This window comes from Oreochromis aureus, linkage group 7, assembly GCF_013358895.1.
Source record: "Oreochromis aureus strain Israel breed Guangdong linkage group 7, ZZ_aureus, whole genome shotgun sequence".
Classification (NCBI taxonomy): Eukaryota; Metazoa; Chordata; class Actinopteri; order Cichliformes; family Cichlidae; genus Oreochromis; species Oreochromis aureus.
In genome coordinates this window covers 24,554,634-24,582,206 of record NC_052948.1, presented here as the reverse complement: position 1 = coordinate 24,582,206, position 27,573 = coordinate 24,554,634, and the positions used below count along the sequence as shown (strand labels likewise).

Genomic DNA, 27,573 nt, shown 5'->3' with positions numbered 1-27,573 from the left:
ACCTCCAGATACACCCCGGGCTAGATCAAAGATGGAGGAAACGCTGTGTGGCAGTGGTACAGACTTCACCGGGACACATCAAAAAGACTGACATGGATAATCCAATTGAAATGGACACATCACCTTTAGGTGCTGCTCTGGGAGAATCGGTGCCCAGTTTTTTCCTTCTTTTTTTAGGCCATCATTCCTGAGTTATTAGAGTGATAGTTTGTATAAGGCTGTAAAAATAACAGTGCGTCATGCGCGAGGAATCTGAGATATTATTCACCTGTGTGGGATATGGCTATGGCAATGGGCGCTCAACATAAACAAAACACTAGTTGGATTTATTTTCTTAAAGGGTCTTTATGATTATCAATTACACCACTGCACCATATGCCAGAGTTTTCCTCTGCTGAGCTGTGCGGAGTCCTGTGAGAAAAACGTTTAAAAATCATCATCTTTATCTTTTGTGCGTAAAAGTTTTTTTTTTTGTTTTTTTTTGTAGCCTGTTTTTTCGGACTGGCACATCACCTCCATTCATCATCCTGTCCCCCGATTTTGAATCTAAGCGGGTTTGGGCATTTTCCCTCTGGTGACTGACATTGGTTAAGCGTGGAGTGTGAATCCTCCCACAGCTAGCTCCTCTGCGCGCGTCTCATCGGTGCGATTTGAATGAAGAGCCCATCAACTTGGACCACATCTCAGAGGTGCGGAGCTCCGGTCTGGACACGGGCCAAACCCGTCTGATGTCAAACCAGCCTGAACAGATACTCTCAGACATCTCGTTTCTTCGCCTCATTCCTGAGACGGGACTCTGCCCACTCCTTGTGTAAAGCAATCTGAACCTGATAGCACAGCATCCGCGTATCTCCCCTGAGAATCTGCGCTGGACTATTAAGACAGTCGCTCTTAACCTTTTCTTCAGAAGCGCTTTGCCGCTGTGCAGAATCCCAGCCAGCCATGACTTTTACGAGCAAACCGTCTGTCCTCCGACTGTCTTGTAATACATTTTTAAAGCGAGTTTAACTCGGCGATTCAACTTTCAGCTGCTGTTTTATTAATTTTTTCCTGTCATCTTTGGAAATGCTCCGTCCAGACCCATAAAGAAACAGAGTTTGGTTAATATGCACTTATTGCCAAGCGGAATATGTTTTTATTTATCTGTAGCAATCTGCTGGCTCACAGCTGAGATCGATGCGTCCTGGTGGTAAGTATTATTATTATTTAAAATTTACATATTTGTTTAAATGAAAACGCTAGTGTAAGACTTTGTGCACTTTGGTTATGTGCTATTATAATAATCTTTCAAATGCGTTGTCTTATTCTGTCATCGGTAAATTATTGGTTAAAAAAAACCGTTCCATATGCACCCTTTTATCTTAACAAAAATGTTCCCACACTGAGTGACTAAATTTCCCCCATGGCTTGCATAATTATTTTTGCAGCTTGTTGAATATTTGGACAGATTAGTTTCCAGGCTGAAGTCATGTGATATAATTTAATTTCTCTTTATTTGCTATCCTTCTCTTGAATCTCTAATTAATATTTGCAAAGCTCCTGTTTCCAAATTCCTCACTTTGTACCCTGTGATACTGAGATGGTATTTGGAGAGAGAATTCCTTTTTTGTTGCTGGTGCTTTGTGTCTTTAATCTTCAGTACAGCCCATCAGTCTTTCATCATCTTGTTCTGCAGGTGAAAGGGAGTGTGGACTTGTTAGGAGTGATTCCAACAGATACCTCTGAAGAATACACCCTCTAGCATTCTTATTTTATGCATTAATATAAAGTAAATGTCTTCAATTACCTTACAAAGCTCTAATATAGCCATAGCTGCCTTTACACATGTTGGGTTACATACAAAATTATTCGATTTTATCCTTTACTAAATTGATCCAGAAACATTCCTGCAAGTGCTCACCTGTCTTGACATTTACCCTCCCTCTCTACAGGTACATGGGCACCCTGGGCTCCCAGGTGATGTGCGACAACATCCCTGGACTGGTGAATAAGCAGCGCCAGCTGTGCCGCCAGTACCCCAAAATGATGCAGGCCATCGGGGCCGGGATGAAGGACTGGATCTCAGAGTGCCAGTACCAGTTCCGCAACCACCGCTGGAACTGCAACACCACAGCCAGGGACCACAATCTGTTTGGACGTCTGCTGCTACGCAGTGAGTTTCAGGAGTGTAAAAGCCAAAATACAGTAGGACCTTCATTCTACCGTAACATGAAAAAAGTAACATTTAAAAAAAGTTTAGATATGAAGTTGAAAGAAGGTCCAGGGGTTCTGCCATGAAAGTGAAGGTTACATATGTTGAGAAATTAAAAATAAACTCACACTTTAGCTGTTTGGACCCACTTTAAAAAAAAAAAAAAAAAAAAAGGTCTTGTCTGTTTCTCTTTGTGCTACTGAATCCAATCTGCAACCATCAGGTGAAAGTTAAATAAAGCTGTGACTAAATAGTTTATCAAATGTAGATAAAAGCATAATTTGACTGTTGGTCACAGATATGCTTTTTTGAATAATTATTTCTTCTTTTTTTTTTAAATATTATCTTCTTGCTATATGTATGTATATATATCTACATATATGCTCATCCTTGTATTAATTATTATAAGATACAGTGAAGAGGGTTCAGTGTTGTTTGTAGAATGTAGAATGTTTATAAAGTATCAGTCTCACGGGCTGTCATTCCCGTAATTGCTGCATAGGTAAGAACACTGAAGCAGACTGCCTGCTATAGCACATGCTGGCTTAGATTACCAGGTCTGCTGGCAATCCCTGAAGATGAACTGCAGCATGATCAAGTGTGTTACCACACATCGAAAACATGTTTGATCATATGTCTTTAAATTAAAGTGACAAATCTGCACAAACAAAAGTTTTTAGAGTGCCGGGCAGATTTACTGCCACTCAGAAGATTTCTGGAAAACTGATAGTTGCTCGGCAGACATGCTCCTTTTTTGTCGACAGAGGTGGATTGCATTCCACACCTCGTCTCACTTTACAATCGCGCATTTCTCACGTCATTGCAGCCAACTGGTTTCTCCCTCATTTTCTTGTGTTGGGTTGCTATCATGTTACTCAGTATTTTGTTTAAGGCCGGTGGACAAATGTCCTACTAAAACAATTTGCCATGGCTGGAGAAATGTATCCGTAATAATTCTGAAATAATAATTCAAATAATTTATTCAACAAAAATGTCACTCAGTAACTGATGAGAGAGAAACTCCAGATTTTATGTCATTTTATTGGAATTTTAATTGTTAGGGTTTTTTTTTAAACTATTGAACAGTTGATTGTAAGTGTATATAAGATTAATCAGTAATAACTAATTAACTTGTTACATCGTTATGCAGATTTCAGTGTCTGTAGAATCAGTGACTGTTAAATTAAACTTTATGACTGATTTGGTTTCATCACAGTGTTTTGGTGTCCCTTCGATTCCCTTCGGCTGCTGTCTGAGCAGAGCTAATTACTCTCCGCTCAGCTCGTTCAAATGACAAACTGCAGAAAATTTAGACTTTTTTGAATTAAAAGTAATCCCACCACTTTCAAGAGCCATGTCAGTTTATTAGCACTGTTTATCCTCTCTGGTGATTTGCAGGAGAAGACATTTGATTTATTGAGAGTTTCAGAAATCCAGAGAGGGCACAGGCGCAGTTTTTCCTCTTCATTTATTTCTGGTCTTTCTGGTGAGAGTGGTGGGTGTGGGGAGTGTTACAAATGACTCTTCCAAAGCGGTAAAGTGTGAACAGCGTCTGAAACCAAGCAGTGAGTAGCAATAAGCTGCCTGTCACTGTTTGTTACAGATTGGAGTCTGAACAGAAGCGTCCCGTCCAATTTGTCATGTGATGGCAAATCTCAGCAGCTAAAATCAGTCTGTACCTCTGACGAGGACAAGTTGAAACATCTTCTTTCTTGTTTTGTTTTTTTTTTTTAAATATATTGCCTGTGGAGGATCATCAGGACCTGGCGACCTGATGTTCCTCTCCCATGCCCCGAGATTTAACCTGTGATGCGGATCCTTCGACTTAGTACGTTTCATGTCTGGGCCTCTAATCAGCCATGTGGTATTTGGACCTCCCAGCCAGGCCCCGGCCGTGTCACACAGCATTATCATGGCACACTGAGGCCCCGTCTGAAGCGCCTTCTTGTCAGTGTCAGTGGGCTAATTTCAAACAATTACACAGGAGCTCTCCCTCCCTGTTGTCATGTTCTCTCAGCGTCCTCCTTATTAACTTTGTTAGGCATGCTCAACTTATCTGCTGGACCCAGACACCCACATACTGATATCACTGTGTGTGCTTGGCAGAGCTGGGAGCTTCTTTTTTTTTCTAGTGCTACTGTGATACTTGAGTTTCATTAGTCTTACTGACTTTGTTTTAACAAATTTAACGTGTTTAGTGGCATCCCTTATAAGTTAAATTAAATGTATTATTTATCTATTTAAATTTATAAGTGAATGAATTAATTCATTGCCATCAATGATATAATATATAATATGATAATATATCTAACATTGTGTTGTTAACCTGCTGTTAAAATAAATTGTCTTTATTTTAACAGCAGTGTACCTGAATGCTGTTTCCTATATTTATTTCTCTTACATAGCAGAAATTTACTATCTTAGATGGAGCTTGAAGGCTGTTTATAAATATTTATTTGAAGTGCACACTGATGGCTCTAAATTATTATACATTGTAAGTGGCTTGTTCTTGTAAAAATAGGCTTTTCATATATTTAGTTTGGCCCTGATTTCTGTCTGCAGGTGTTCCTCTCAGCTGTGATGCTGAGATCATCCTGCATTTAATCCAGCAGGTGAAAACTAAGTGTTTCTTTTGACTTTGAGGTAAAAGCATCAGGGTTGGCTTGTCTTGACATTTAGGAAACTTAAGCTTATGGATGTGATCAGTAGTTGCAGTTCGAAACATGTCACGAGTCCTTCTTCTATTAGCATCACTGTGAGAGCATTCATGTGTGTTACAAGTCCTTGGCAGAGGTTAGATGCAACACACACCCTTTCCCCACCTGAGCCTTTGATCCTGCTCGGATCTTTCATCAGATACATGCAGAAGGAGATAAGAGCTCTTTATCAGGGCACTGCTGGTAAATGTTAGCTGTTTATCCATCTTGGAGATAGGTGAAGTATTTTTTTCATGCTTTGAATAAAAGCTTCTAGCAGACAGCAACAAACACGGGTGCTACAGGTAGCAGTGGCAGCCAAACATTTGAAGGGTTTTTAGGTTTGTTACTGTAACTGTGCCATCAGTGAGCTTCTATTTTAGGATGGAGAGAAGCATATCTGCAACTTTTTTTTTAATGCTGGTCTTTTGACCCTGTCTGGATTGATTGATATCCTAACATCTGCAGTTTCTGGGAAAACATAGAAATTTTGGTGCATGTGGATTGATCATGTATCGTATATAGGCGGCTGACTGATCCACTCTCAACAATGGGGAAAAAATAACAATTCTGAATTATAAATGATGCTACTGAATACATTTGTGGCAGATGTGTAAATGTCAATCATTTTAGGGGGTAAAAAATAAAGCTGATGCAGAAGTGACAAAAAATGCAGTCTGCTGAGTCCCCACAGACTATAATATGAAAATGCCAAGATTTAAAGAATAAACATATTTATAGCCCAGTGCAAAAAAATAAGCAAATTTAATTAAAGATATGCACGGAGGAATTTTTAAATTAAACTCAACTCATCAAATTGTATTGAGAATAAAATTTGTGCATGATTAAGGGCATTTCCAGTATTACTTATCTTTGACAGGTGTTTACTTGTTTGTGTTGAGCATTTGATTATATTAAAGGAAACTCTAAGGACATTTTCATTTTCTCCAATCAGTAATTTTTATTTAATAGTAAGCCTGTTTTTTTCCACTAGCCAATATTGGCGTCTTATTTGTTATTACAGTGAATTACAGCTGTGCCTTGCTAAACTAGCTAGTTTATCAGCACTAGTGTTAACTGACAAATGAAAGACGCCCACAAACAGCTGAAATCAACAAGTTTTTAGCTCCTGTTTACCGATATTTGCGTAAAACCTGAATAATTAAACTTTATTTCTTTGCATAATAAAAATATAATCCTCTCTGTGAAGGTAGCCGTGAGGTGGCCTTTGTCTACGCTATCTCCTCAGCTGGAGTGGTTTACACACTGGCTCAAGCCTGCAGCCAAGGCGAGCTGGATTCCTGCTCCTGTGATCCCACCAAGAAGGGCTCATCACAGGATGCCAAGGGCTCCTTCAACTGGGGAGGCTGTAGTGACCATGTGGAGCATGCCATACGCTTCAGCCAAGCCTTCGTGGACGCCAAGGAGAGGAAGGAGAGGGATGCCCGTGCACTCATGAACCTGCACAACAACAGAGCTGGCAGGAAGGTGAGAAAGCACTGAACGGATAACTGACTTTAAAGTCCTTCAGTTTGGCCTGAGACACTAAAATGACTCCATAATAACTTTTACATTTTCATCCAACATTTTAAGAATCTCAGAAATAGAAACACATTGATAAAACATTCAAAATAAATTTAAATGTTTTTAGATACATAACATCATTACATTTGTATCTTGGGCTTTAAAATCTTAAACTAGTACCATTCACTCACCATTTCTACTAAATCTGTTTACTGTTGTGCTCCCCAGGCTGTGAAGCGCTTCATGACACTGGAGTGTAAATGTCATGGTGTCAGTGGGTCATGTAGCGTCAGGACCTGCTGGTTGGCCATGGCTGACTTCCGCCGCACAGGTGACCATCTACGGAAAAGGTACAACGGTGCTGTGCAGGTTGCAGTGAATCAGTACGGCACTGGCTTTACGGCCGCTCACACACACTTCAAACGTCCCAGCAAGAATGACCTTGTCTACTTGGAGGACTCACCAGACTACTGCATACGGGACCACGAGTCAGGTAAACACTGACCTTTACCACTTTACCACTTGGATCTGTTGGATCCCAGTAAGCAGTGAGTGGAAAACGTACCTGTCAAAAGACACATAAACATCCAGTTCAGACCATTTAGAGGTTTGTTTAATCACTTACAAACTACATGCTGAAGAAATATTGATTTCTAATTGAGTCAAATAAGCCTAAATTCTCTCATTTACTCAATGTAATAAACCAGACCAAAACCAGGGTAAATACCCTAGAATTTAAGTGCATCACTTGAACAGCACAGCTGGTCGGTATCCTTAAAAGAGGAGGTGGTGTGAACAGATTTTCATATGCTTGATTTCAAGTAGCTGGTTGAACTGCATCTCTAAAACACTTTAAATTTGCTGGAATTTCAGACTTGTCCATCTTCTACTTTTACTGTCACCATTGTGTACCAGAGCCTGTTAAAGTGTTTTGTTTTTTGTTTTCATTTTTTTTCCATGACTTTTCTGGGACCAAAGCGAGAACACCTAAAAAACCCACCTCCACCCACACCTGTAGTCCCAGTAGACCGCTGTTCACACCATCACACTGATATTTAATGGTGCATTCGATCCAGTTTGGAAGTTAGAAATTTGAAAGTTGGCAATTCCAGCTTTCAGAATGCGTGAAACATCCATTACTCACACTGCCAAGTCTAAACAATCCACACTGGTGAGTGTGAAAAAGCACTCTTGTTTTGGCAGGCAGCTTCTTGCCATGTCAGCAGAACCATAGATGTTCTGACAAACAAACACTTTGAGTCCTTCATACACAATACAGTCGAGGACTGTTAGCATTATGTGTTTCACAGACCCACTGTCTGTGACAAGCAGTCACTGTGATGTCAACCATTGGTTTCGAAGTCTGCTTCAGTGTTAGGCTTTTGGCTACTGCCATGTTAACTGCTCACTCTAATTAGTACACTGAGTAACAGACTTGCAGTTTTCTATCATTTTAATGTAACTCACTACAACTGAAAACAAATTTCTTGGGTGGGCTGCACCACATGGCAGGCCTTATTATTTCTCAGATAATTCCATTACAAATACTCCAGAATGAGCCTCTTCACCATGTTCCTGCTCCAAAGGCACAAACAGGCTGTAAACATTGTCATTTTAACAAGGGGAGTCTATGGGCACTGATTACTTTTGTAGCCAGATTCAGAGGAGCTTCCGTTTTTTGCAGCTTGGGCATATTTTTCAGCCACCAAAGCTGTTCATGTTCACCTCTACTGATCAAAGTTAGAACAGGTTTTTTCGTGTGTTCAAAAATGTTATTTTGCTGTCCTGTTTCTCAAAACCTCAAGGAAACAAACAAAGTTTTTTTTCCTCTGTCATTCAGATTTGAGGAAGCATCCACACTAAAAACTGATCTTTAACTTTAGATGACATAAGTTGTAATTGTGTTTCAGCAGTTGTTACCATGCTCTTGTTTCTGTGACGATAATTACGGTGGCTCCGGATGTCTGTGTCAGGACATACGCGTGTCCGTGTGGGGGCAATCTGTGTTCGTGTATATGTAAAGCTACAATAGCAGAGCAAGTGTGAGAAAGAAAATGTTTGTGTTTGAAAAGCTTATGAGAGAATGAAGATGAAGAGGAGGCCATGAGAGAGTGTCTTGAGGAGGTGGATGCCTGACAGGAGGCAGATGATCCGTGGCGATCGGGTGTCAGCCAGTTTAAGACCCATTACACACTTCTGTAGGCTGAAATCTTAGAGGACTACACATCATTATAAATCACCAGTGCTGGAGAAACACACACACAGACACACACACACCTGAGGGCATGACTGGCCTGCAAAAAGGGACAGATTTCAGTGGCAGAATACCAAACACACACATTTTAGAGGTGTGTGTGTACAGAAATACTCCACCCAGACATCATTTCTTTCTTTTTTACAATTTAATCATTCATTGAGAAATTTAGAAGTGAAAGACTTGCTGGGAGGTAGAAGCAGTGAATGTACTCTCATGAGCAAAAACATAATTTTTTAATCTCACTAAATCGCAAAAGGTTTTTTTCTGTTATTTTTGTTGTGTTCTTTGTTTTTTTGTTTTCTGTTAGTGACTGATGATAGCTGTAACTTTCACCACCATGTGGCACTGTTTTGGAATGAGTGCTGTTGTTTTATCCTGTGACGCCTCTTATTATGACCCCACTTCCTCAGAAAGCTCGCCCTTTTTCATTACTGCTGCTGTAAATAAGAGTGTTTTTATTAACTTGGCTGGCTGAATCTCTCCAATATTGGTGGACAAATTAATGTTACACAAAAAGTTCAACCGTGCTGTAATTACTATTGAAAAAATGTAAAACAGCTTGGTACATCTGTGTGCTGTACTTCAACCCAGTGCATAGATGTTTGTACATGAAGTCAGGCAGGTTGATTCCTGACATTGTGTTGGTAGTTTTGAAAGTTTGAAACTATTTTTAAACACAAGAATTTCTAATAAGTACCCTTATTCGAAGTCGAAAACACCCAGAAAAATGAAACAATAGTAACTGAAACGGTTCAAGGAGTTTTGTGAAGCTTTAGCACAGTGACATACCTTTTGCCAGTTTTTTGCCAGTTCCGAAGAACTATAATTGACAGCATATACTAAGAAAAATGAACTTTTATCATAAAAATATAATTTCCACACTCAAAGAAATTATTCAACTGCTGAACATCACATGATCTTCTCTCTTAAATAACTGAAAATAAAGAATAATGAGTTTTACCTCAGCAAACAAAAGCAGGTGCAGCAGATTTAGAGAATAAAACAAATGCAAGTGGATGGATGTGACAAACATCTTATTTGAATACATATATGCACAAAAACGTTATGAATGAATTATTATCGCATTCTGTCAGTACTTTATATGCATCTGTTATCACTGAAAATCATTCAAAAACTGCTGTCAGGTCGCACAGTTGTTGGCTGGTGGGAATTCAGAGAACATGGCAAACGTGCGGTTAATTTCTTGTGTGGCTCAAACTAGGGCTGCCTACCACTGCAGGCAACCGACCACCAAAGAAAGCAATTAAATGAAAATTGTCAGTCGACAGTATCCACATTCGCAGCCTCATTGAACCTGGTGACTGGAGAAGCCAAACTTTCCTTCTGACAGAAACTTTCAGAAGAGCTTTGAATGTGAACCAGTGGCAGCAGGTTTATTTACTGCTACTGGAGAGGCAACACAAAAATAACTGCAGCTCATTAACAGCTCCTGCAGTTTATAAAATTTTAAGTTCAGTTTTGGCTTCAGGGCGATTAATAATACAAGGTAACTGAGCTTTGTATCTCAGTGATGCTTTTGTTTTGGTTTTCAGCTCCTGCTTTACGTCTGCCTCTCTAAAAGATCAAATTCACCCCCAAGTGGGCTGTGATAGTTTTTGTTCACAAGAAGTAAAAAATGAAAACTTTAAAGTTGCTCTTCAGAAGATTAGATTTCCTATTGATGCTCATATGAAACGGACAAAAACCTTAGACAACAACTGTAGATCCTCTGACTGCTTGTGCACAGGATCTTCTAGGAATGGTGATTTTGTTTTCCAGAGAATTGATGGGTCAGCGGTTTTAAACATGTTCATCTTTTCTGTCAAATATAAGCTACTCTTATTAGATCTGTAGTAAAAGTTACAATGGCAGGGTACCCAGATAAGGCATGAACCACTTTCCTGACATTGAAAACTCAGGGTTAAATCTGAAGTTATTGCACTAAGCACCTAATCCTGCTTTGTCTAAAGGCCCCTGGAGGTCTTAGGCCCTGCTTTTGGGAACAAGTTGAGGCATTACAGCAGACATGGAAGTTTTATGGGATGTGTACATGTAAGCAGGGTGAGGTTACACACACACACACACACACACACACACACACACACACACACACACACACACACACACACACACACACACACAGTGGGCCTCTCATGAGAACGTAACATACGCCTTCTTTAAAGACCAACTCCCATGAGACAACCACAGACTCACAAACTTGCTCTCAATCATAACATGTACTGTATGCAGACTCACCTGCTCCCTCTTTTTGGTTGCACAACCATGGAAAGTAATCAGCCTTTCTCCCAACACACACACACACACAGACACACACACACACGCGCGCGCACGCGCTCTGAAAGACATGCAAACTCGCCTTCAATCATGGAAAGAAACAGACTAAATCTGTTCTCACACACAAACCACAAACAGGCTCGGGGCCCACAGAGATAGCGAGACGGCCCCTCTGTGCCTCTTTAAAGTGTGAAATCAATTTCCCTCAGCCCTGAGGCTCAGGTGCTAAACTCATCTCTCGGCGCCCCCTCATCTTAATTCAATAAGCAGACGCAGGGCGATCGAGGGCTGTGAGGAAGACTCTGGCCGTGATGTCACCCCTAGCAGCGCTGCATACTTTGGATGACGGGCGGGCACGCTGCCAGGGAGGGGAGGGCTTCGGGTCATGTCCAGACATATTACCTGGCGAGGGAATGGTGCAGAAGGAGCGTACACGCAGAGCGAAGCAGAATGTAAACATGAGCGAATTCCAGAACAATGTTCGAGATGGTACTTGAAGCCAATTTTTTCTAAACCTTTATTTATACAGGAGAAGTCAGCAGAACACACACATGCATTCTTCTTCAGTAACACTTGTGCTTTACAGTCAGACAGTAACAGTCACACCTGCCCAGCAGAGCAGCAGTCCTCTGCTGGCTCAACATCTGCAGCTCAACAGCGCTAAAGTTCAGACGTTTCACAGCAGCTTTATCAAGATGTTGGCATGAAAAGGCTGCGAGATTAAAAGCTACAAAAGACTGCAGCGTTATCGGTTACACTAGAACTACTTTGATCATAAAAAGCTTTTTCAAGCTTCACATCAACAAAATCGAAATTGTGGAAACGATCTTTTTTTTTTTTAAACCACCAGTAAATGGGCCAAACATAAACAATTTCAAAAACAAAAAAAAGCAAAATAAATAAAGACTTAAATGCGAGCTGTTTGAACTAGTAAATATATGAGCACCATTTTCTTCAAGGAGTTAGTCATCAGTTTGTCACTCTGGCAGACGAGGGTCTTCAGCATGATGTTACTGGAGTGCAAAGGTGCACATCCCCTAATGGCTGTGGCCTCTTTCAGCACATCTTATTGTTATAACAGTCTTTTCTACTGTAATTTGATCCATCAGGCCAATTATCAACGTGGTGCATGTGTAGAAGTAACCAGTCCAAGAGATCTAATATCCCCAGGGTCACCTCCTGACAGGACATGGCTCATTCCATATAAAATCAGTCAAATCTGAAAATGACTCCCTCAGAATATGCTCTTCATTCTTATAATAGTTAGAATAATCGGCACATTTGATGAAGTCACGCAATATTTTACCCTCTGTCCTGCAGACCTCTGTCAACCTGCATAGGGCTGGGTTGAAATTTGGTACTTTCCCCACTTTATTTTTTCCAGCTTTTTTTCAATTTTTTTATATTCTCAAGTAGTGTGTCTTTTGTGCTGTCTCCATCCCTTTTAGTTTATTCCAAGGGGGGTCAGGTGGGGGGCAGGCAGTGATTTTCCATGAAATGACCTGCATGTCCAAGAAGACTCAACTAAGAGGCATCTGGGAGGCATCATAGTTAGATGGCCAAACAACCTCAGCGGGCTCCTTTAGATGCTTTGACGCTGAGGAGCAGCAGCTTGACTCAGTCTCTCCTGAATGACAGTCATTCAACTCATAAAAGGAAGAAAAGATGTGAATGAGAATTCAGAAGGAAAGGCTGATTGCACTTTCACCAATGTATGTAATTATGCAACAAGATATTGAACAGAATTACAGAGAAGCGTTGTAAACTATCCAAAAAACAATTTTGTTACACAGAAACATAAATATCTCAGTCAAGAAGAGAGATGAAGTCTTTCTCTCAATACTGTGCTGTCCTGAACTCCGCAAATCCTAAATCATGTCATTTGGATATTTTGAATAACATTAGCAGGTCACAGCGGTGATCACTTGTTAAAAAGGTGATAATTTATAAAAGCCAGGCAGTGAGAACCTTGTTACAATTTAGCGCTCTAAAGGCTTCCTGGATGTCTGCAAAGCATGAAATCAAAACCGTGAAAGAGTATGACTTCAGCGTTGATTGTGTCAGAAAAGCGTCCATTCCCATGTGTTTTATTTTGGCTGAAATCATAGGGATGAACCTTTCCCACACCCGGCGCATCGATGTTTGTTGTGCTGCTATCAAAGAGAAGTTATCTGAAGATCTAGACACAATAACCCAAACGCTCTGTTAGATAGAAATGTGTGAGATTCTGTTGGGTTTGATCATCTAAAGCAGACTGAAAACACTCCTGTTGCTCATGTTTAACATCAGTGGATCAAAGCTGCTGATACTGCTAAAAAAGTCCCTCTAAAAACTCCTGTGGATGGTTTTCAGTAGAATCTGCAGGCCTACACAGTTTCATCATAAATTAAGCTCCAGCTATTCCCTCTGCATACAAAGCCTGGTACGTTAACTGTGTTTGTGGAGATGTAAAGTGTGTGTGTGTGTGTGTGTGTGTGTGGGCAGCTGGAGTTGGGATTCAGGAGAAAGTGAGTGTGTACAGTATCAGTGAGGAGATGGGGCTCTGTGTGTGTGTGTGGGCGATGGATGTCTCCTGTAAAATGAACAGCTGATGAAGTGTGGGAGTGCAGGCTGATGGCGCCTATCATCAATCTCTCATCTCACTTTCGTTCATCTTACTTACCCCCCCCACCAGCTCATCTCATCTTCACCGTACTGGCATTATACTCTGCTCCTATTGGCTTCTAAAAACTAATAGAACTGTTCTAATTGGCCAAATTGTGGCTCAACTGCTGCCAAGTCACATTCCACAATGCTATAGCCCATTTTTTTAAGCATCAGTACCATTACCTTCATGAACACTTTTCCTTTATTCCTTTAGGACGTCCCAGTTATTTCCCAGCAGGGTTGTCACTTCTTTAACTAGAAATCGTGGGCAGTGTAGGTGTTAAACTGTTCCATCAGTAAATCTCCTTTTGGAAGGAAACTACTGAAACATGCTTTTGCTTTTAGGGAGTATAATAGTCATTCAGTGGAAAACTGCAGTAGGAAGTGATCAGGAAGGCAGATCCTTCTGCTGTAGCATGATAAAGTCATTTTTAGTTACTGAAGTAAGTGGAAGCCATTTTTCAAAAGGAGGATTCTTGAAGAACCTTTAATTACCAAGTAGACTTAAACTTGGCATTTTACACTATGTAGCAATAAAGCAGAATAATGTTTGCATCTAATGATTATCATTTTGATTATGTCCATGTTTGTAGTTTCATCACTCGCTGCCTGCTAGCAGCCTCTGTGCAGTAGGGTGAGGAAATCATGTTTATTGGCACTGCAGGTCTTTACTTTGATTACACAAAGATTATGTATGTAATGGATAATGAGGTATTGATTTGTAAAAAAGTGAATAACTTGAGCTTTTAATATAACATTATACTACAGTAGTTTTCTATTTAACTAGGCAGCTAGTTGTCTTTCTCTTGACTTATAAGATCATATTTTGTGGTCAACTTGAAAGAAAGGCAGATGTGAAATGTAAAAGTGAGGTCAGAAGTCTAATGTGACATTTTAAATCTTTATGCCATTCTCTCTATACGTTGAGAATACACAGCACACTTGTAAGAATCATAGTTTCTAAGGCTTTTTGTCAGTTTTCTTCCAATAAATCATTAAGTTCACCTTGAAGACCTTGGTGGAACTATTGTTAACATGTCCCCACTCCACATCCCTAAAAAGTATTCATTCAGAAGTTTTGGAGCTTTCGTGTTTACAGAGTGACACGCACACACTACGCATGCTGTCAGAACATCCTGTCCATCGAGGCGTGGACTCCACTCTTGCCAGTCGGGGCCTCCATGTATCAGACTTGGGTGTCCAGATGAGATCTGAGAAATTTGGAGGCCAAGTCAACACCTCAAACTCATTGTTGTGCTCCCCAAACCATTCCTGAAACACTGTTAAATGGTTGCATTATCCTGCTGAAAGAAGTCACAGCGATTAGGGGAATACCATGGTCTGCAACCATGCTTAGGTAGGTGGTATATGTCAAAGTAAGACCCAGATGGATGGCAGGACCCAAGGTTTTCCAGCAGAACATTGCCCAGAGCGTCACACTGCTGCCATAAGCTTGCCTTCTTCCCATAGTGCATCCTAGAGATGGACCGATCCGATATTACGCATCGGTATCGGTCCGATACTGACCTAAATTACTGGATCGGATGTTGGAGAAAAATAAAGAAAGGAATCCGATCCATTAAATATCACAAAAGCACCTCACAAAACATGGCGCAACTCAGCTCATAACCTTAGCACATCGGAGGAATATGCGTCATGTGATAGAGCGGCTGTGGCGTGGGAGACCTGTCGGAGGTCTGTTTGACCATTTGGAGCCTTGCTACTTGCTTCCAAACCGGCATTTCGTCTCCGAGAAAGTTATCCCAGAGAAGTAAAGCAAGTGTGTAAGTTCATCTCTGAATGTTTGTAAAGCATTCCCACGTTAAGCTTAACAACCGATATATGGAGCGACTGCCTCTCTCTCCCTCTCCTGCTGCTACTTCAATCATGAAACTGATCAATGATCAGCTGATCGGCTTTTCTGTCGCGAGTCTGTCTCTCTTGTTTGTTTATCGCCCACTTTGCGCCAGAAAGAAGAAACCAGCGGCTGAACAACAGCAGCACGTTTAAGCTTGATAAGCTGTTGTTAGAATTTATTTAATATTAGTTTCTACACCAGGATCCTTTTCTATGTAGCTGACAGCTGGTAACTGTGCAGGGGCGGGTCTAGCAAAGTTTAGCCAGGGGGCCAGGTAGGGCATTGACAGGGAAAGGGGGGCACAAAGGCATACTTTTCTTTCTTATTCTCATGTCTAGCTTTTAATAAATAAATATCTGAATCTTACACAAGTTTCCATCTGATGTAAAATGTATAGAAATCCATTATTGTATATAGGAACTATTAAGTCAAATTTATAACCTAGTAAGCTGTAGTACTTTTTCCTTTGGGAAGATACCATGTGTGCAGTCTGCAATTCTGTTGAAGAAAGATGTTGAATCTGTAGCATCCAGTCGAACTGAGAAGGCCAGAACTGATGGTTGTTGAATGACCTTTATTATTCCTTGCCGTGTATCAGACAACGAACCAACGTAAGAGCTAAACAAACAAATAAAACAATTACCATGTTATTCATGTAACACCATTTTAACCGCTCATTACGCTGGTCTAACCATTTTCTATTAAACTATACAATACATATCATGCGTTTCACATTACTCAAATTAAATCATGTACATTACAAACCTTGTTCCCCTGTCGACTGTAGCTAGAACCATTCATTTTATACAATTTAACCGTGTCTTTCTCTCCCTTTTCTCCGTTAGCATTAGTTTTCCGTTTTCTTCCATCTTTTTTTGTACATCAAGCTAGTTACCGTTAGCAACATTCACTTCCGGTCACACAGGAAGTTACCAAAATAAAAGCACAAACGTTATATTACGTGTACATGAGCTAGCTTTACACATCCGCCGTTACACTCCCACCAAATTATTTGCTGTTCTAAACAAAATAAAACAAATAATTTCTAAACAGGTAACTTAACAATGATAATACCTTTTTATATGCAACAACTACTTTTCATTGCACTTTAACTTCTTACAACATTTTGCTCTTCACAACTTCACAACAGCAGAACCAACTTATGAACTGGGCGTTCTACTGTAGACATCTTATGTAAACGTTCACCCTTTTTACTAAGGTTTCTGTCTGCAAAGGTTACTTTGACCTTTCTCACAAGTCCATCTTCATCTGTTATGGTGTCCACAACTCTACCAAGTCTCCATTGGGATCGTGGCAGTATTTCATCCTTGTCCATCACTATGTCACCTACTTGCATATTCCTTTTAGCAGCATGCCATCTCTGCCGAATCCTGATGTTGTGAAGATATTCTCTCTTCCATTTGCTCCAAAATTGCTCTGTTAGGTATTGTACCTGGCGCCACTGCTTTCGAGCATACAGATCCTCTTTAACAAACTGTCCTGGAGGAGGCAAAGCTGTTGTGGTTTTCATAGTTAGGAGATGATTTGGAGTTATTGGTTTCAAACTGTTTGGATGATTGAGATTGTCTGTCGTCAACGGGCGGCTGTTTACTATTGCAGCTGCTTCATAGAGAAAGGTTCTGAGCGATGAATCAGTGAGTCGTCTCTTTGCGAGAGCAAGTGTGGCGTTGAGGACGTTTCTCACAGTCCGAATTTGTCGTTCCCATACTCCACCTGCGTGACTAGCATGGGGTGTGTTAAACACAAAATCACATTGTTTTTCAGATAGAAAGGTTGTCAGTTTTTCAGTGTCTATTTCATTCAGTGCTGCACACAGTTCATTTTTGGCACCTACAAAGTTAGTACCTCGATCACATTTTATTTGTCTGACAGAGCCTCTCAGAGCTATAAAGCACCTTAGTCCATTAATGAAAGCGTCCGTAGTCAGGTCTTCTAACATTTCTACATGTACCGCTCGTAAATAGAAACAAGTGAAAAGGAGAGCGTACCTTTTGTTTTCTTTTCTTGCTTGTTTGGTTAGGAATGGGCGAAAACATCCATACCACAGTATGTGAAAGGCGGAGAGTGTTCGACTCTTTCTGTGGGGGGAGATCTTTCATCCTTTGTCCTTCCACAGCTCTCCTTAGTCTCCGACATGTCACACACTGACGGATGTAGTCTGATACTGTTTGACTTAGCTTGGGAATCCAATAACCGCTGGACCGTATTTCGTTCATTGTGAAGCTCTTTCCTTGATGATTTGTTTTTTCGTGACAGTGAGCGATTATGAGTTTTGTAATATGATGGTTTCTTGGAATGATAGTTGGATGTTTGAATGTGTTAGGAAGCGATGAGTGTTGTAGCCTTCCTCCCACCTTGAGCACACTGTCTTCATCCAAGAAAGGATCCAAGTTGTACATTTTGTTGCTCCCAGGTAATGCCTTTCCTTTGCTTAATGTCTTTATCTCATCTGAAAATGTTAGTCTTTGTAAGTCTTTGATAATCACCGTTTCAGCGTTTTGTCTTTCAGTTACAGTGCTGAGTGACTTTGATTTGTCTCCGAGTAGGAACCGTTTGAGACGTGCTATGGCACTGACAGCGTGTGGCCAGGATGAGAACCTTGTGAGACGGTCACAGAGACTTCTGTGTTCTGTAGTTTGGCTGTTGAGTGTTTGCACTTTTCTCACCTCTGGATCTCCCACCGAAAGTTCAATAGACTCTTTAGTTGGAAGATTTAACTTCTTTTCCCATAAGAATTGAGGGCCTGTGAGCCAGTTTGATGATAGCAGTTCCGCTACTGATGTGCCCCTTGATGCTATGTCAGCGGGGTTTTCACTCGTCGGTACATAGAACCATTGCTGTGGTGCAGTATTGTTACGTATTTTTTGCACTCTATTGGCAACGAATGTGTGGAAGCGTCTTGCTTCATTGCCAATGTACCCCAGTGTGACCTTTGAATCTGTCCAAAAGAACTCCTTCACATTGTCATAGAGTAGCTCTTCCTTTAGCATGCTGCTTACTGTGATTGATACTGCAGCTGCGGACAACTCTAGCCTCAGAATCGTGGTAACCTTTGTTGGAGAGACTCGAGCTTTGCCCATTACAAAACTACAGTGTACCTCTTTGTTTTTGTTTATCAGTCTCAGGTAAGTGCATTGTCCATATCCTGTCGTACTTGCATCAGAAAAGTGGTGCAGTTCTCTTTGTACCACATCTCCAAACGATGCAGGAACATAACATCTGTTTATTTGTAACCTTTTCAAGTTGTGCAGATCTTCTTTCCAGCACTGCCATTGCGGGTTGAGATGTTCAGGGAGTGGATCATCCCAGTCTGTACCTTGGCGGCACATTTCCTGTAGGATTCTTTTGCCGTTGAGAACGTACGGAGCAATGAAACCCAGGGGGTCAAATATTGCTGCGACTGTGGACAGGATGCTGCGTCTGGTCGGGGGTTGGTCCTTTACAGCTATGTTGAATGTAAAACAATCCTTTTCTATGTTCCAATACATACCGAGTGCTCTTTCTGTTTGTGATTCACTGAATGTCAAGTCCTTTGCTTTTGTGTCTGTTGCATGTTCTGAAGTAGGAATGTCTTTGAGTGCAACACTGTTGTTAGACACAAACTTATGTAACCTTAGTCCACCCTTGGCACATAGCTCACGTGCTTCTCTTGTGAGTTGTACAGCGTCCTTCACTGTCTCAACGCTTGTTACCCCGTCATCGACATAGAAGTCTCTGGTTATAAACTGTGCCGCTCACGGGTACTTGGAGCTGTTCTCTTTGGCTAAACGTTTAAATCCGTAATTTGCACAACCAGGTGACGAAACAGCGCCAAAGAGATGTACAGTCATTCGATAAGCTTGAGGTGGTTTGCTCATGTCTCCTCCTTTCCACCATAAAAAGCGCAAGTAGTCGCGATCGTTTGTATTGACTTTGAATTGGTGGAACATTTTTCAATGTCACACATTAGCGCCACCTGATGTTGTCGGAAACGGACAAGCACGCCAGTCAAGTTGTTTATCATGTCAGGGCCATTTAGTAAATGGTCATTAAGGCATGTGCCCTTGTGTCTGGCTGAACAATCGAACACCACGCGTAGCCGTTCTGGTTTCTTTGGGTGATAGATGCCGTGGTGCGGTATGTACCATGTCTCACCTTCAGGTCCATTATCATCAGTCTCTTCGCATCACCCTTTGTATAATGTCATTCATATATGTGACATAGTCCCTCTTGTATTTTTCATCGCGCATTAGTTTGCGTTTGAGCTGATTGAGTCTGCTCTCGGCAAGTTGTCTGTTATCTGGCATTTGTGGCCTTTCTTTAAATGGCAATGGCATTTCATAATGTCCCTTCTCTGTTTGTGTTATGCCTTGTTCAAGTTTCTCAAGAAACCTAAGGTCGTCTTGAGACACCATCTTTTCGCTTTATTTCGTTTTCTTTAAAGTCCTTTTCTAGTGCACGTATTGCATCTGCGGGGAGTACATGGAGGCATTTCTTTAACAGTTATTCTGTGACAGAGACTCCTTGTTGTCTCTAATGCATTGCATGGCACTGAGTTGCCAACTATGCTCCATCCTAAATCAGTTTGGATGGCATATGGCTCATTGTCTTTACCTAAGAGTACTTGTCTGGGTGCCAGAGCTTGGGGACAAGTATAACCAATCAGGAGACTCACCTCACAACTGAGGAGCGGTGGGATCTCATCTACAATGGGCGACAAATGACTCCACAGTTTTGCCGTGTCACATGTTGGTATGTGTTCTCTATTTGCGGGTATGTACTCCTTTGTGTAAGCAGTTGGGAGCCTTAGCACTGTTGCTGAATTGTAACCTCTCACTAGAAGATCACACACCTTTCCGCTGCTTACTACTGCATTTTTACCCATCATTGTGGTTAGTCTGAGTTTTACAGGGCACACATTTGCTTGCAGTTTCTGCGTTACATCCTGATCTATAAAAACAGTGTCACTCTGTGTGTCTAGTAGCGCATAGACTAGTTTTTCCCTTTGTGGATTAGCAGCCGTTGAGACCCATACTGGGACTATCATGGAGGTACTGACTGTGTGTTCTGCTCTAGCGACATTTAACGCCATGGCTGTTGCACTTTCGGGTGAGTTCCCTTGTGTTGCGTTGTCCATACTTACTTGATCTTGCCTTTCTCTTTGCAGACTAGTGCTGTAGTTCTCATCGTGAAGACAGGTCGGGTGTCTCTTGGTGCATGTTTCACAAGTGAGGCGCCGTTTGCAGTCCTTAGCACTATGACCTTGCTTTAAACAACCATAACAATGTTTATTATCCTTTACATGTTTCCTTTTCATTTCCAGGGTCATTTGCAGGAAGTTTGGGCATTTTATAAGTGGATGCAACTCTTGGCACAGTGTGCATGAAGAACTGTTGTGTATTTTAGTCTTTGCATCTCGTTCAGTTGTGTTAATGTTGAATACACTTGCCTTGTTTCTTTTGACTTCTCTTGTGTTTCTTTTGTCATCATTCGTTTCCGTAGAGCGAAGTGCATGTATGGAAGTGACTGGGTTGCATGCTACTTCTGCTTCAAGTGAGAGAAAGGAGGCAAATTCACTGAAGCTGGGAATTCACCACCGTCCATGAGTATCTTTGTTACATGCCTGTTCCATCTTGTGTTTATCCAGTCTGGCAGTTTATGCAACAGTTTCTGATTTTCTTCACAGTCATTGAGTATTTGTAGTCCTTTCACATGAGGCATGGCAAGTGTGCATGCATTCACAAAATCAGCAAAGTTCCTTAGCCCATCAGCATCTCTCGACTGTATTTTAGGCCAACCAGATAACTTCTCTCTAAATGCCCTTTGTAGCACAAATGGCTGGCCATACCTTTGGTTTAACTTTGTCCAAGCGTCGTTATATGCTTCTTCATCATTTCTGAAGAAAGTCCCTTCAAGGCACTTATGAGCTGAGCCAGTTACATACCTTTTAGATAGTACAGTTTATCTGCTGCTGACATGCCAGTTTGTTCAATAAGTGACATGAAAGTGGATTTCCATTCAATAAATTTTATTGGCTCACCACTAAACATTGTTGGTTCTGGCGTGGGGAGTCTATTTATTCTTATGCTGTCTTGTACCGCCTGCGCAAGCTGGCTGACGCTAGGAGGGGCTGTTGGCGCCGGTATGGTGCATGATGGTACAGTGTGTTTGGGTGTATGCTCTGGGTTCACCCTTTCCGTCTTTACTGAATATGCATCATCAAGTTGCGATAACTCTCTGTTGTAGACGTCCAACCTGGCGCGAGCGGCTTCCACCTCCCTTTTCGGCTTTCAGGCGTTCCAACTCTGATGTTTGAACTGCCATTTGTTTCTTATGCTCCTCTTCTAGAGCCTTTATCTTTCCTTTTGTCTTTGTTCCTCTTGTACAATCTTGTACTCTGCTTCTTTCGCTGCTAGTTCTGCTGCTGCATCTGCTCGTTTTGAAGCAAGATGTGAGGCTGAAGACAGTTGGCTACGTTTCGATGCTGCAGTTGAACCATAGATGGATTGGGCATAATCATGTTCTAATAGTCTGCGTGACGTTTTCTTTCATATTCTGCATCAAAGTCTCCATCTACACCACTTATTCTTTCCAGGATGACTTTCACAATGTCATGAGTAACTGCTTCACATGCATCGGTTTTTCTTCGTATGTCTGATGAAGGTGCAATGTGACTTCTCATTTCAGTGTACAACTTTAGCAGTTCATCTTTTCTTTGCTCTACATCATCTGCAAGATCTGCCATTTCTTTCTCTGAAATGTCCAACTTTAATCTTTCTCTTGTTTCTCTTTTCGTATTTTCCATTGTTCATAAAGAGTTAATAGTCTTTTTCTTTTTACTTATCTCTTCTCTCTGATAAGTTAGCATTTTTTCTGTTGGCACCTTGGCTCTTTCTGAACGCCTTGGAATCGCGGAGTCACTTTGAGCTTTATCTTGCAGCTCATTTAATATTTTTTCTTTGTTTGCAAACTGTTCGTTAATGTCTTCTTCTGAATCCTCCATTTTAACTTTATTTTCCTTATGCCTTTCACCGTTTTATTCTCTGACCTGCATCTGCCATCCGCTGGACGTCGTGGGAATTGTCGTTAAACCTTGAGCCTTTGTGGTGTAGCAAAATGGCGGCGGTCAAGCTCTTACTGTAGCATCCAGTCGAACTGAGAAGGCCAGAACTGATGGTTGTTGAATGACCTTTATTATTCCTTGCCGTGTATCAGACAACGAACCAACGTAAGAGCTAAACAAACAAATAAAACAATTACCATGTTATTCATGTAACACCATTTTAACCGCTCATTACGCTGGTCTAACCATTTTCTATTAAACTATACAATACATATCATGCGTTTCACATTACTCAAATTAAATCATGTACATTACAAACCTTGTTCCCCTGTCGACTGTAGCTAGAACCATTCATTTTATACAATTTAACCGTGTCTTTCTCTCCCTTTTCTCCGTTAGCATTAGTTTTCCGTTTTCTTCCGTCTTTTTTTGTACATCAAGCTAGTTACCGTTAGCAACATTCACTTCCGGTCACACAGGAAGTTACCAAAATAAAAGCACAAACGTTATATTACGTGTACATGAGCTAGCTTTACACATCCGCCGTTACAGAATCTATTTAATTATTGAGGAAAAATGATTGATTTCTGTGCATTTTTCTTTTTACACATGCATTAAATTAAAGTTGATTACGTCAGTTAAGCATTATGAGGTGGAGGGTGGGGGGTGGTTCCCTATTTTTCTTTTTTTGGGGGGGGGGTTTGCAACCCTATTAGTTAGGTTGCTTAATATTTCCGCTAAGTACTCTTTAAAATACCAGAATAGGAAGGATGGTGTAGGTTTAAGTTTATTAGATTGATCAGTGTTGCTGAACTATGAAATATTTTGGGTGCAGTGTATTTTTTGCATACAGGTATAACAGAATAGCTTTAGTTTAGTTTAGTTTTTTTTAAACTTGAGTATGAACTTATACAAAATGTAGCAAGATATTAAAAAAAAAACGTTTTATTGATTATAAAATACGCTATATCGGATTTATATTGGTATCGGCAGATATCCAAATTTATGATATCGGTATCGGACATAAAAAAGTGGTATCGTGCCATCTCTAGTGCATCCTGGTACCAAGTGTTCCCCAGGTAAGTGACACATATGGACCCGGCCATTCACGATGCAAGAGAAAAACCTGAATCATCAGACCGGCAGCCTATCACCCCGTCTCTAGTTTACCACTGTTCCTTCCTTGGACCAGTTTTGGTAGATACAACCCACCAGAGCCGCAGTTTTGGAGATGCTTTAACCCAGTCGTCTACCCATCACACTCCAATCCTTTTTCCTACTTCTAACACATTAGCTTGGAAGACAAAATGTTTGCACTCTCTACTGAACTAGTGTTTGGTTTTTATGTTCTGGTGATACATTGTCTAGGTTTTGATTTTCCACTGTTAATAACGTATCTTCTAATCATTAGGGTGGGTCCTACAGATCAAAAACTCATTTTAAAAGAATATTAAACTGTGCTAAATAAAGACATTTATTCTCACTGACCGCTTCTCATTTGCGCTCTCTCCAGGGTCGATGGGGACAGGAGGGCGGGTCTGCAACCGGACATCCCGAGGTGTAGATGGCTGTGAAGTGATGTGCTGTGGCCGTGGCTATGATACGTCACGCGTCAGCCGCACAACCAAGTGTGAGTGCAAGTTCCAGTGGTGCTGTGCAGTCCACTGCCGTGACTGCCACCAGCAGGTCGACGTGCACACCTGTAAGGGCCAGACGTGACCTCGCCACTACTAAACATGACTGACGCCTCATATCGGGCATCCAGAGTCCCCCGTTCCTTCTCAGCTACTTATCTGACGTCTTGTTGCGACAATCCAACTGATAATCTCGAGTCTGTCTTTAGTTCCCAGCCCTCTGAAGGTCTGTTAGGTTTTTAGACACTTTTTCTTTTCCTCCTCACCAAACACTTTCTTTTTCTTCTTTTGGATGCTACGTGGAAAGAACTTCCAGACTCGGAGACACTTAAAGCCTGACTGCTGAATGTCTGTAGCTGTTACTTTCAGAATGTACCAGTCAAATCATGCTTCAGATTCCTGATGAACAAACATGAAAAAATACTGTTGAGACTAACAGGCTAGTATTTGATCTGCCGGCTCCAGTTGTGATTTTTTGGAGATGAACTGTTGATTAAACAGGCCCCAAGGACTGACCAAGTATACACTGAAATATAACTTAAATTATGTGTATTGGCTTTTATAGTTTTGTTGAATCAACATGCATGGAGGTGTTTGGCCTGCTCCTGTGAAGCCTTTAACACATAGCAGCTCTCCACACAGTTTATCAGCTTGTTGTTTAGATTTGTTCTCGTGGCACCTTACACTTGTCAGCAAACCATTTACAACATAAAGTACGATCAGTGTTCTTTTTCCCTGCATGCTTTCAGTGTAAACTGTTGTCACGCCAGTCTCATTCAACACGGTGTTGTTGACAACGTTCCCCAGTTGACACCAATGTCCTTACTACATTTCACTGTCATATTAGCATCTTCTCCTTGTCTTTTAAAAAGGCTAGAATTAAACCATAATGTTGATAACAGACATATCTTACTGTATTTATGAGGAAAGAGTTTTACATTTATGACCTTATATTTTTAAGTATCTACAGGGATCCTGTATGAATGCTCATTTTCTTGTGGTTGCTCCCTTTAGAAGTCATAAGAGAAGATCTGCATCATCTCACCCTAGCTCTATTATCCTCTTCTGTTACACCAACCTTTTCCATATCCTCCTTCACTACATCCATTAATCTTCTCTGTGCTCCATAGTCAGCATTCTTCATTCAGTATATCCACCATCTCTCCTCTGCCCATGTCCAAACCATCTCAACCCTGCCTCTCTAACTTTGTCTCCAGAATGCTCAACCCTTATATAATCATTTTAATTCTGTTCATCCTGGTCACTCACAATGAAAATATTTCAACTCTGCCTCATTCAGTTTCACCTCCTTCTTTGTTAGTCCCACCATCTCCAAACCTTCTTGTAAGCCTTCTCTTTCACTCTTGCTGCTATCCCCGTGTTACAAAACTCCCGACACTTATCGCCACCCTGCCTGTACTCTTTTCTTTTGCACTGTCTATTGCTTTGCATGGTATTTAAAGCAGCTTCACTGCTATACCAGTTCCCCTCTTTTTCACACACTTGGATTCTGTCTTAGTTCTACTGACTTTCATCCCTCTTCTCTCCAGAGCATACCTCCACCTGTTCCCTACTTTCACTACAGATCAGTGTCATCTGTCAATCTCTCCATCACCACTGAAAACACTCTTACAGTCCTCATACGTCCTTCACCAGCTTCACATAATCCCCTGATACTCCAGACTTCCTCGTGCAGTACCGCAGTGCCTCTCTTGGCCCCTTATATCCTTCTCTAGGTCCACAAAGACGCAGTGCTACTCCCTTTGACCTTCTCTATACTTCTGTCAACACTCTCAAAGCAAACATATTTGTAGTGCTCTCTCTCAGCAGAAGCGATAATGCTGCTCACTCATCATTACCTCTCTTCTTAACTTAGCTTTAACAACTCTTTCCCATCGCTTTGAGATATAATTCATCAGCTTTATCCCTCTGTGTTACGGCTCTGCACATCAGCCTTGTTCTGGAAAATCACTATAAGTAATTGATCATTAAGATAGTCTAAGAGGTACTGTAGTCACCATCTTGTTAAAATAAATGCTTGAAAAACCTATTAAAATATCTAGAACTTTCAGTAAAAAAATAACATCAGAAATGCTTTTTCTTGTAGTTAAAATGAGCATTCTGTCGTCGTTTCTTAGAACTGTGTTGATAACTAGGACCTCTGTTTACATTTCACTGTTACTGTGCCTGCTACCACTATTGGATTAAGGAGGAGCAATGTTCGAGTATTCGAGTAGGACTCGGTGGAATCAAACAGCTCGTAAATGACTGTGTCCACTTTTAAACATCCTCAGTGACAAACAGGAGGGACGGTGGCCTGAGCAGTCATTACACACAGAGGAATACAAGTAAAGCAAACCAGCAGCCGTTCTCACCAGTTGCTTCATTAGATGTAATACATGTCCTGTCTGCAAATTGCACATCAGCTGTGTAAGATTAAAATATAACCCTTACAACTGAACTCTATAGAATAAATGACTTAAACTCACACTGTGTCTAGATTTAAAGAGCCTCATGAACAAAAACACATGAATAGTCTCTGATTTCTCTGACTAGTGTTCTGTTAACTGGACAAACTTCTCAAGCAGCTTGTTTAGCTGGATTAATGCAGCCTGGTGATGAGGTCTGTGTCAGAGTTCATCATTAAGATGCATTGCTTTGGCACCTTGTTGAAGCCGGTACACATCCAGACATGCTCGAACATTGCTCAGGTCATTTCTGTGGGAAGAAAATCACGGTGGAGACAATCTGCATAACTAATTACATCACCAACTTTATGGGACCAGCAAGTCCTTGAATGGTGGAAATATGCAGAACCAGTTCAGGACTGGGCACTGGGTTAGTGGGAAAGGACCTGAGTTGTTGACTTGTATTCAGAGCTACATCTTGGATTTCCAAGTCAGACAGCACATGCAAGCTTGGTTAGCAAGCAGTTACTATTAAACATATCAGTCACCATACCTGAAACACAAACTTTTTGCAGCCACAACCACTGTCTGATACTTCCATCAAAATGCTTCAACAGTCACCAACAGTGAGTGGACATGAGGCCCGCCTGACAAATGGAAGCAGGCTTGCACAACACCTTAAGCTTTGCAGTCCAAGTGTATCCTACAACTTTTATAAACTATAGAGAAATAAAAGTGTTTGCACTTGTTGTTTGTTGTTCCAGGCTGTGAATGTGTCTTCTAATGCTGTTTACCATCAAAGTCGATGACGACGGACTTGCAGTAGGCGACAGCCTGAAATGGAGCTTGCTGCTTGTATGACCTCAGTACTCAGCAGTTGCAGGAACAACTTTTCCTCTGTGGAGTGAGCTGTTAGTTTGAGGATGAAAGCTCCAAATATATGATGAATCCTGCAGAGAAACAAAACCCAGCCGGTTGTATCTGGTGGTGCTGGTATCAAG

At 41.1% G+C, this 27,573-nt stretch overlaps 1 protein-coding gene and 1 long non-coding RNA gene across 2 annotated transcripts; one reads left to right on the top strand and one right to left on the bottom strand.

Annotated features, from left to right (window-relative positions):
- Nucleotides 1-711: 711 nt before the first annotated feature.
- Nucleotides 712-27,509, top strand: wnt2 (wingless-type MMTV integration site family member 2). Its single transcript, XM_031736274.2, has 5 exons — nt 712-1,189; nt 1,932-2,152; nt 6,098-6,375; nt 6,640-6,904; nt 24,044-27,509. Exons 1-5 carry the CDS (start codon nt 1,107-1,109, stop codon nt 24,247-24,249), a joined length of 1,053 nt encoding a protein of 350 aa, XP_031592134.1. The 5' UTR covers nt 712-1,106; the 3' UTR covers nt 24,250-27,509.
- LOC120441106 lies at nt 6,678-21,046 on the bottom strand. Its single transcript, XR_005613775.1, has 3 exons — nt 20,611-21,046; nt 6,875-6,976; nt 6,678-6,750 (listed from the first exon to the last, which is right to left on the bottom strand). It is a non-coding gene; the product is annotated as an uncharacterized LOC120441106 (long non-coding RNA).
- Nucleotides 27,510-27,573: the final 64 nt, after the last annotated feature.